Genomic DNA, 10,925 nt, shown 5'->3' on the forward strand with positions numbered 1-10,925 from the left:
ACTATGAAGTTTTATTTTCCAACTCATGAGCAAAAGGAGATGGAGAGAAGAAACTTTTCCCATCACCAAAGCGCAAATCACTTTTCCCAGCAGTGCTTGCAGCGATGTTGCTAGCACAACCCAATGCAAGGAATGCAGAACTCCCTGACTGTAATGACACAGTTGGGGAAAAACTGCACTGTGGCACATCCAGGGCACTTTTGCTTGAGCACGGGTGGCTGCTGGGTTGGTCATTTCTTCTGGCTGGGGGGCCACTGGCTGCTCTGCTTGCTCTGGTTGGGCTCAATGTTGGGAACGACCACGGGGCATTTCTGCTGCATGGCCTGGGAGGACCCACCGCCTCCAGAGCTGAACTCTGGGCCTGAGTGTTCCCAGATTCCATGTCCTGATGCTCCGCTATAGTACCCTGATCCACCACTGCCCCCACTTGTTGTTAAGATCTTTTCTCTTGGTGATGCATCGTACCCGTATCCAGAGCCTCCTCCAGCAGCAATGCCCAATCTCCCACTGTGGCAGCTGGATCCTCCACCACCCCCCGAGCTGCCAGTGATGTTCCAGCCTGAGTCCTCACCGCCGCGCCCTATTGCCCCCTCACTGCCGCGCCCCATTGCCCCCTCACTGCCGTAGACTGGGACTGTGCCCCCTGCAATGCCCCAGCCAGACGTGCCCTCGCTGTCACCGCTGCTTATTACAACAGATCCCTCCCCACCACATCTGTACGACCCTGCAATGTCATAGGTGGACGATGTTGGCATGGGCTGGCAGGATGAAGCTCCCCGGCTGTAGATGACTGAGCCTTCTCCACCACAGAAGAAGGAGCCGTGTCCCTGGATGTTGGGCAAGCCCTCGCCTCTGTTATAGCATCCTCTGTGGTCCGAGGAGATGTCATTGCTGTAGCCCCTGTTCCGGCAGGCATGTCTCCTTCGGAGAGCGTGAAAAATCTGAAAGAGGGAAAAAACTAAAACCTGCACTGTTTTGCTTCATTTTTGCACCATGGCAGGTGGGGAGGCTGTGGGTGGTGTGGTCAGAGAGGCAATGCCAGGCTTCAAAACAGGGCACTGCCTAGCTGTTCTTCAAATGCAAGAGTATTTTGACTCTTACTGGGATAGCTTTTCTCTTTCTTATCTCCAGAGTATTTCCAGAGAATCAAAATCTGAAACCTATTCTTTTAACATCTAATAACTGCCATGGTTTTCCCCACTCATCTTCATGACCGTAACCACAGAGCTGTAAAAATAGCAAGGCTTATCTTTGTTTCTGTTTTTAAACTGCTGCAAGAGCAGTGGATCAAAATTTCCATGCAAGATGACATTGCTGGCTGTGTTATTGCCATCATTGCATAGCATCCCCAAAGGTCTTTTACATAAGGTAATCGGCACAGCCATTCAGGTATGTAACCATTATGAAGTACCTCATAGACTTGTTATTAAATAAGATTAAAAATGTGTCCCGCACATTGCAAAGACGTTCAAAACAGCAAAGACTATGCAGCCTTCATGTGGTGGTCCCACTACAGACTCATCTGGGGTTTTAGCCGGCTCAGCCCTATGGCTCCAGGTCTGGTGAACTGATTCACCTTGCTTCCTAGTGATCTGATCCACACCGTAGCAAGAAACCATACAGATCCCGAGAACTTCGCTGTGGATGCTCAGGTAGCATCGGTACTGCTGCAAGGACATGTCAAGATCTCAAATGAAGCTATGTCCCATGAATATGAAATAATAAAGTGTCAGAAAAGAGCAGACTTACCCTCCTCATCCATTGGAAACACATTTAGAAGACAAAAGTTGACTGAATGAGGAGCTTTAACAGACAGGAACTTTTATACAGCATTTAGCATATATGGGAAGTGAGACACCCTAAGGAATGGCAAGGATTTATTTACCAATCAAACTCTGATTTCGGTGTTTGCTTTGACTCATGCCAACTGATTGATATCTTTCCTTCAAGCTGTTTGTTGCATTGCATGTGGTAGTAATTGCTACTTCTGCTTAATGATCCTATTCCTGTGCTCCTGCCCTGAGCTACAGAGGACCGCTTCGGCCCCCAGTGAGGTGGCAATGCTGCGGAAGACCGGGGGAGGTGGGTGGGAACGTGGGTGTAGGGAAATGCTGAGCAAGAGGATTAGTGAGTGTGGGGCAGAGGGTGGTGGTGACCAGGTCCTGCTCAGGGAAGGGACAGGGAGGCTGCGGTTCAGCGGTGTGGCAGCACTCGTGGCTTGGGACATCACTGGAAGGGTTGGTAAGATCAGTGGGTACCCAGGAGAGGGGAAGGCAAACACTCAGAAAGCATCTGGTGAGCACACAGCACATTGATCCCTCCAGCATCTTGCTGGTGGCTCCAGTGGCTGAGGAAGACATTTGCATCTGAAACAAAAGCTCATCAAAAGTGAAGCACCTGGATTGGGTATTTTGCAAGGGTCCTAGAGATGCTCTGAGAAAGTTTAAGGGTCCTGCAAAGAATTGCAGAGGTGTGAATGTCCTAAGACTTAAACCCACTGTGCCTGGATTATTCCTCTAATGAAGGATTATGCCTCCTTCTGCATTTTCATGTGCTGTGTCCTTCCTCTGGCTTGGAAAGAGCACCAGGCACCAGGGACTCCAGGGAGACTGATCCGGAGGCCTGCAGGGGATATGTGCTGTGGCTGTGCTGGTAGTGCTGCCCATCATGATGTCCGTGCTGCAGCCTGTGGTGCTCCAGCTCAGCCCCACAGCACGGCTCTTGCAGGCTGGACTAGGTCTGTTCAGCTCTGAGCAATTTTGCCGTGGGGACAATGAGTCCCAGCTTTGGCAAAAGGCCACGTCTGCTGGGAAGAAAGCAGTGCACAGGGGTGGTGGTGCTGCCCTCGGCATTTCAAAGCAGATTTCAAAAGGCTGGGCAAGAAGTCATTAAGGCCTGGAGGCATGACTTGGAGTGCGTTGAGCTGCCTGAGGGACTTGCTGATAGTTTTATTTCCTTCTGCCTGGCCCAGGGCTGATTTGGCTGACCCAGTGTGTGAGATTTACGTTCTGGGTAGAGCTGCTGTGAGGCTTGCAAAGCTGGGAGAGAAGTGGAAGGATGGCAGGGATGTGGATGTTGGCATGGTGTTATTGGCCACCCCAGGCTATTTGAGGGTCAGCCCCAATCCCGGCTCTTCAGCACTGAGCCTGCTGGGCTTGGTCATGTCTGCCAGCAGTGCTTCATTGTTCCACAGACATGGTCACTGGGTGCTGGTGCCCCAGAGGACTTAGAACCATGAACTGGGGTGGCTGCACCATGCACAAGTGCCAAAGGGATGTTGGGTGCTGTGGGTGCTTGATGTTTTGCATTGGGCTGTCACTCTAGCATGGTGCCCAGGGGAAAAATGGAGGTGTATACTCTCCTGGGCTATAAACTGCGTGGCTTTAGAGCTGCATCTACAGCGATGCATTATTGAACCCATCATCTTTACAGAGAGGAGTGAAATGTCTCATCAAATAAACTTCTAGCTTCCAAGACCATAAGATGCTCATTGAGAATACAAGAAAAAAAAAACTCCCCAAAAATGCAGCTTTGAGATATTATTACATTTATTAGAAATAAAAAGTGCTCTTTGGAAAAGCAGCAGAGCCTTATCAAAGGCATCCCAACACCAGCAGCAGGGCACAAGGTAGTTAACCCTGGAGTTCTCAGCACAGGGATGCAGCATCAGGGGAAGAGAAGAGGACACTCTGGGAAGAAACAGGCAAACAGAGCCAGGTCTGGAGCGAAAAAGGTGACGGTGCAGAGGCAGGGCTGTTGCTGAGTGCCAGGGCCGCTTGTGGCTGTTACTTCTGCTGGCTGGGGGGCCAGTGGCAGGCTTGCTTGGTCTGATGGGACTCGATATTGGGAATGACAATAGGGCATTTCTGCTGCGTGGAATGGCAAGACCCTCCGCTGCCCCCTCCAGAGCCGATGATGATTACAGGGCCTGAGGAACCACCACTGCCACCACTGGATCCCCCACTGCAGCATCCAGAGGATCCCCCGCTACCTCCACCTCCAATGATGATCTTGCCTCCTGAAGACCCACCACTGGATCCCCCACTGCAGCAGCCTGAGGATCCCCCACTACCTCCACCTCCAATGATGCTCTTTGATCCTGAAGACCCACCACTGGATCCTCCTCCCATGCCATAACTCGATCCTCCACTGCAGCATCCAGAGGAACCTCCACTACCTCCACCTCCAATGATGATCTTGCCTCCTGAAGACCCACCACTAGATCCCCCACTGCAGCAGCCTGAGGATCCTCCACTACCTCCACCTCCAATGATGCTCTTTGATCCTGAAGACCCACCACTGGATCCTCCTCCCATGCCATAGCTCGATCCTCCACTGCAGCATCCAGAGGATCCCCCGCTACCTCCACTTACAATGATGATCTTGCCTCCTGAAGACCCACCACTAGATCCCCCACTGCAGCAGCCTGAGGATCCTCCACTACCTCCACCTCCAATGATGCTCTTTGATCCTGAAGACCCACCACTGGATCCTCCTCCCATGCCATAACTCGATCCTCCACTGCAGCATCCAGAGGAACCTCCACTACCTCCACCTCCAATGATGATCTTGCCTCCTGAAGACCCACCACTAGATCCCCCACTGCAGCAGCCTGAGGATCCTCCACTACCTCCACCTCCAATGATGCTCTTTGATCCTGAAGACCCACCACTGGATCCTCCTCCCATGCCATAACTCGATCCTCCACTGCAGCATCCAGAGGATCCCCCGCTACCTCCACTTACAATGATGATCTTGCCTCCTGAAGACCCACCACTAGATCCCCCACTGCAGCAGCCTGAGGATCCTCCACTACCTCCACCTCCAATGATGCTCTTTGATCCTGAAGACCCACCACTGGATCCTCCTCCCATGCCATAGCTCGATCCTCCACTGCAGCAACCAGAGGATCCCCCGCTACCTCCACCTCCAATGATGATCTTGCCTCCTGAAGACCCACCACTGGATCCCCCACCGCAGCATCCAGATGAGCCACCTCCTCCACCGCCTGAGCTAATAATGATCTTCTGGCCAGATCCCCCACTGCCACCGCTGGATCCTCCTCCCATGCCGTAGCCTGAGGAGCCCCCACTGCAGCAGGATCCACCTCCTCCACCGCCAGAGCTGACAATGATCTTGGCAGAGCCCCCGCTGTCCCCGCCGTAGCTGCCCGAGCCTGAGCCACAGCAGCAGTAGGAGCCCTGTGCCTGGTAGCTGGAGGAGCTGCCCCCGTGGCAGCCGGAGCCCCCGCCATGGCATCCGCCGGACTGCGAGGACGTTTCATGGCAGCCTCCGGAGGACTGTCTGGAGCACATCTTTGAGCAGTGAACCTGCAAGAAACAGTGCAGTTAGAAAGGAGCTTCTTGGAGATGCTGCTGAACCTTTACAGCAAACCAAAATTGGATCAGTAGCCATTAAATGCCCCATTTGCCCCATCTTCTGCAGTCCTACAAGAATGGCAGCTTCATAAACTCTCTCACCCTTGGTAGACAGCAGGAAAGACCTACAATGAAAAGCCCTCAGGGGCTGGTCAGCAGGTCATAACAGTCACAGGAAAACTCTGCATGCAGGAACATTGAGAGTACTTCCAGAGATTTGCATGTGTGGTCTGACATGCTCAGAGCTAGCAGTCTAAAAACTTCAGTTCCATGGTAGATCCTTCTGTATTTACAGACTGCTGAAACTCACAGCAGCTGAAAATTCAGCCATATTTGTGTGTCCTTAGAATATCAGCTACAACTCCCTCCTGTAAGGAAGGCAGTCCTGTTGGCACACCAAATTGGTTTTCAGAGAACCCCATCCGACGTCAAGCCGACATGTTTCCCTCCTGCAAAGCATGCTCAAACACTGACTGGTGGAGTGACATCTCTGCATAAGGGTTCAAAAAGTTTCCATATCAACGGGCTTACCTTCAGTGCAACTGGAAATGCGTGCAAGGCTTGGTGGCAGGTGAATGAGGAGCCTTGGGATAGGTGAGCTTTTATATTGTATGCTTCGTGCTCCTAAGGGAAGTGAGACACCCTAAGGAATGCTGATAGATTTATTTACCGAGCCGGGCTTTAGCTACCTCCTTCTTTGACTCACTTGTAGCAGATAGGTGATACGAAGGAGATGTATCAATTACCTTCTGCACTGCAGTTGCTGATTCTACTTAATGATTCATTTCCGGGAGTCTTGCTCTGCAACAGTGGGGGCAAACAGCTTCTGGGGGTCTGCCTTGGGGGCTCCCCAATGCATTTCTGCTAGGCTGCAGCTTCTCAGGTACTCAGCAGAGAGTGGAGACAGAGCAGATGCTGAGGGATGGAGGATGGAGCAAGTTAGGACTAGAGCGTGATGGAAGGACAAGGGTAAAGGATGTGCTGGGGCAGAGTCCCAGGGAATTTTGGTGAAAGAGAGTTTCCTCAAGGACTGGTGAGACGGGGGGCTGGATGGGGAGCAGGAGTACATCCAGCCTGCTGGGAAAGGCAACCATGTGCTCAACAGGCCAGAGGTAGCCCCTCTGATGGGGCAGTGCACTGCTTTGGAGCACCTCAGCCCAGATCCATTTCAGAGGGCCCTGTGAGGATGGCAGAGATGTGGGGGCCATTTCCCCTCACCCTTTTGGGACCCCAGGGTGGATGCTGCTGTTGGATTGAGCAGAGGAGCCTGTGCTTAGCTCCAGCTCCCAGGGGTCCCGATCACCAGGCTGGAGTGGCGAAAGTCTTGAAATCTTTCTGTTTGCAAAGATGCATTTGAAGCCCTTCAAGAGCCTACCCTTGAACTCTAGGACATAAAACATTTCTTCTGTCTCAGCAGGACCCATTTTATGAGGGTCCTGCTTCACTGGCCAGCCCACCCATACCTGAGGCTGGGGAGGCATCCGGGTATTTTGCTTGCTGGAGAATGACAGTTTGTCAGCACAGTTATCGCAGTGCTGGCTGTTGTGTTTTGCAGCAGCTTCATCCTGTCACTGTGTCATGCATGCTTGTAGGCTGACAACAGCATCCACCCTCACGGGAGATTGAGTAGAGGAAAGCATAATTGGGGGGTTTTAGCCGAGAGGATGCATGACAGCAGCAGCAGGCTGCCCAGCCCTGTCATGGTGAACATAATTTTGAGCATGCACGCAACTCTGTTAGTATGGGGACAGGACCATCAACACCAGGAACGTGGGTGCAGGGGTCTTCCTTCATTTTGCTTTGGACTGTCTGCAGCAGCCTAAGCCCCACTCTCATCACCAAAGGGAGATCTAAGGTCTCACTGCAATTCTGTCTCTTACCTGTGCAACACCTTGATCCCTTCTGTGCCTTTAACCTGTAAGGATTTGCACAAAGGGGCACCTAGAATTTGCAGCTCATCAGGACCCAGGGTGCGAGGGAAGGCTGCGGAGGCTTTCAGCAGGGGTGGTGAGAAGTGCTCCTGCAAGCACTGGTGTACGGAGACCCCAAGGCTGGACTCTGCAGGGACTGGAAACACTGAACCTGTGGCACATGCACATGTGTGGTACTTGCCACACGTGGAGGAAGAGCATAGCTGGAACCACAGCTGCTGGAGGGGTTGGCTTTGCCACCCAGTTTAAAGAACAGCTTTAATACCTATGTTGGGTAAAGGCAAGGGAGGATGCAAAAGGTTTCATGGTGGAGGCTGCCCCAAATTTGCACCACATTGCCTGTTTTCTGATGTTCTGTCTGGGCCCTTTCTGCCCTGCAGTCCAGTCACCCTCAGGATGGGCTGGCAGGTCACGTTATCTTTCAGTCTTATCATTGCAAATACCTCAGTGGATGGTGCCTTGGTGTGCATTGTTATGAGAGAGAGAAAAACCTTGGCCAGATCCTACAATCCTTTTTCCCAGCAGCTTCCTTCATGCACAGCAACGTTAATGTTGATAGCATGGGACACGATGAAGATACTGCTGGTGTAAGAACTCCTCTCCAATTTTTCTGCAAAAGGCAGAAGCTGGTCAGTCATGACCCCTCAAGCATTTGCATGGCTGATGATCCATTTTATTCCTAATTTTGTTTCCTGCCTACCAGCTGTGTGTGTGAGATGGACAAAAAAACCCTCTTAGCTTAAAGTTTACTGAACGTAAGACTGTAATCATATGTGTCCCAAAGATGACTTGCTGCGGACTTCAGCACAAATGATACTGAATGCTTCCTGCCATAATTAATGGTTTTCAAGAGATAAATCTAGAGAAATAGAGTGCATAAAAACGCATCTGTATTTCCAAAGGATGCTGCTGTCTGCGCTGGAAATCCCTGCAGTGAAACCCAGAGCTTGTGGTCTGCTTCCTTCTCTGGGATGGGGAAACTGAGGTGGAACTATTTCCCAGGTTAAGGTGGCACCCTTAGTGGACGTTATCTGCAAGAGGGACAATCATCATCTGCTTAAGCAACAAGGTTTCTTTCAAGCAAAGTCTGTTAATAACATCTGCTGCAGCACTGCAGGCTGAAGAATATTTCACAGATGAATGTATTTGATGTATTATCCACTTTTGGAACGTAAACAGGGGACTGACAAAGGATAAAAGAAACCTTGCAAAACCAGTTCTTTCTGTACACAGCAATCTTTATTTCCCTTCATATTGACGGGTGAGAAGAGCCAACCGGGAGTTCAAAGCATGGGGATGCAGCATCAGGGGAAGAGAAGGTAATGCTGGGAGGAAACAGGCAAACTTAGAAGACAGAGGCAGGGCTCTTGTTGCTGAGTGCCAGGGCTGCTTGTGGCTGTTACTTCTGCTGGCTGGGGGGCCAGTGGCAGGCTTGCTTGGTCTGATGGGACTCGATATTGGGAATGACAATAGGGCATTTCTGCTGCGTGGAATGGCAAGACCCTCCGCTGCCCCCTCCAGAGCCGATGATGATTACAGGGCCTGAGGAACCACCACTGCCACCACTGGATCCCCCACTGCAGCATCCAGAGGATCCCCCGCTACCTCCACCTCCAATGATGATCTTGCCTCCTGAAGACCCACCACTGGATCCCCCACTGCAGCAGCCTGAGGATCCCCCACTACCTCCACCTCCAATGAAGCTCTTTGATCCTGAAGACCCACCACTGGATCCTCCTCCCATGCCATAGCTCGATCCTCCACTGCAGCATCCAGAGGAACCTCCACTACCTCCACTACCTCCACTTACAATGATGATCTTGCCTCCTGAAGACCCACCACTAGATCCCCCACTGCAGCAGCCTGAGGATCCTCCACTACCTCCACCTCCAATGATGCTCTTTGATCCTGAAGACCCACCACTGGATCCTCCTCCCATGCCATAACTCGATCCTCCACTGCAGCATCCAGAGGATCCCCCGCTACCTCCACCTCCAATGATGATCTTGCCTCCTGAAGACCCACCACTGGATCCCCCACTGCAGCAGCCTGAGGATCCCCCACTACCTCCACCTCCAATGATGCTCTTTGATCCTGAAGACCCACCACTGGATCCTCCTCCCATGCCATAGCTCGATCCTCCACTGCAGCATCCAGAGGATCCCCCACTACCTCCACCTCCAATGATGATCTTGCCTCCTGAAGACCCACCACTGGATCCCCCACTGCAGCAGCCTGAGGATCCCCCACTACCTCCACCTCCAATGATGCTCTTTGATCCTGAAGACCCACCACTGGATCCTCCTCCCATGCCATAGCTCGATCCTCCACTGCAGCATCCAGAGGATCCCCCACTACCTCCACCTCCAATGATGATCTTGCCTCCTGAAGACCCACCACTGGATCCCCCACTGCAGCAGCCTGAGGATCCCCCACTACCTCCACCTCCAATGATGCTCTTTGATCCTGAAGACCCACCACTGGATCCTCCTCCCATGCCATAGCTCGATCCTCCACTGCAGCATCCAGAGGAACCTCCACTACCTCCACTACCTCCACTTACAATAATGATCTTGCCTCCTGAAGACCCACCACTGGATCCCCCACTGCAGCAGCCTGAGGATCCTCCACTACCTCCACCTCCAATGATGCTCTTTGATCCTGAAGACCCACCACTGGATCCTCCTCCCATGCCATAGCTCGATCCTCCACTGCAGCATCCAGAGGATCCCCCGCTACCTCCACCTCCAATGATGATCTTGCCTCCTGAAGACCCACCACTGGATCCCCCACTGCAGCAGCCTGAGGATCCTCCACTACCTCCACCTCCAATGATGCTCTTTGATCCTGAAGACCCACCACTGGATCCTCCTCCCATGCCATAGCTCGATCCTCCACTGCAGCATCCAGAGGATCCCCCGCTACCTCCACCTCCAATGATGATCTTGCCTCCTGAAGACCCACCACTGGATCCCCCACCGCAGCATCCAGATGAGCCACCTCCTCCACCGCCTGAGCTAATAATGATCTTCTGGCCAGATCCCCCACTGCCACCGCTGGATCCTCCTCCCATGCCGTAGCCTGAGGAGCCCCCACTGCAGCAGGATCCACCTCCTCCACCGCCAGAGCTGACAATGATCTTGGCAGAGCCCCCGCTGTCCCCGCCGTAGCTGCCCGAGCCTGAGCCACAGCAGCAGTAGGAGCCCTGTGCCTGGTAGCTGGAGGAGCTGCCCCCGTGGCAGCCGGAGCCCCCGCCATGGCATCCGCCGGACTGCGAGGACGTTTCATGGCAGCCTCCGGAGGACTGTCTGGAGCACATCTTTGAGCAGTGAACCTGCAAGAAACAGCACGCTTTTTACTCAAGAGCCACCACTGTCATCACGAGAATTTTCCCCAGCCAGAAGGACCCATGTACAGCCCAACAGCAGTGGCTGACAGTCTCCAGAACCAATGAACTTTCTTTCTTCTAAGCACTTTGTCCCCCATAGATCCCAGCCACACATAGAGCCTTTTGCTATCAGATTACCAGATTGCTGAAGTTAATCAACCCCTTGTTTAAAGGCTCTTATCCCATAGCTGTTCCATCTCCATCCCTGTACTAGTGAAACATATGGTT

The 10,925-nt window shown here is 52.5% G+C and overlaps 3 protein-coding genes across 3 annotated transcripts; all 3 read right to left on the reverse strand.

The window, feature by feature from the left end:
- Positions 1–230: 230 nt before the first annotated feature.
- LOC104027204 (uncharacterized) lies at positions 231–1,679 on the reverse strand. Its single transcript, XM_009477876.2, has 2 exons — positions 1,515–1,679; positions 231–941 (listed from the first exon to the last, which is right to left on the reverse strand). Exons 1-2 carry the CDS (start codon positions 1,677–1,679, stop codon positions 231–233), a joined length of 876 nt encoding a protein of 291 aa, XP_009476151.2.
- A 2,106-nt stretch (positions 1,680–3,785) lies between these two features.
- LOC142595780 (uncharacterized) lies at positions 3,786–5,315 on the reverse strand. The gene is made up of 5 exons (XM_075724632.1): positions 5,033–5,315; positions 4,817–4,948; positions 4,637–4,735; positions 4,027–4,555; positions 3,786–3,951 (listed from the first exon to the last, which is right to left on the reverse strand). The coding sequence occupies exons 1-5, from the start codon at positions 5,313–5,315 to the stop codon at positions 3,786–3,788; spliced, it is 1,209 nt and encodes a 402-aa protein (XP_075580747.1).
- A 3,393-nt stretch (positions 5,316–8,708) lies between these two features.
- Positions 8,709–10,628, reverse strand: LOC142595737 (uncharacterized). Its single transcript, XM_075724571.1, has 5 exons — positions 10,514–10,628; positions 9,898–10,420; positions 9,560–9,825; positions 9,145–9,376; positions 8,709–9,072 (listed from the first exon to the last, which is right to left on the reverse strand). Exons 1-5 carry the CDS (start codon positions 10,626–10,628, stop codon positions 8,709–8,711), a joined length of 1,500 nt encoding a protein of 499 aa, XP_075580686.1.
- Between the last annotated feature and the right edge of the window lie 297 nt (positions 10,629–10,925).

The sequence above is a fragment of the Pelecanus crispus genome, chromosome 22 (assembly GCF_030463565.1).
Source record: "Pelecanus crispus isolate bPelCri1 chromosome 22, bPelCri1.pri, whole genome shotgun sequence".
Classification (NCBI taxonomy): Eukaryota; Metazoa; Chordata; class Aves; order Pelecaniformes; family Pelecanidae; genus Pelecanus; species Pelecanus crispus.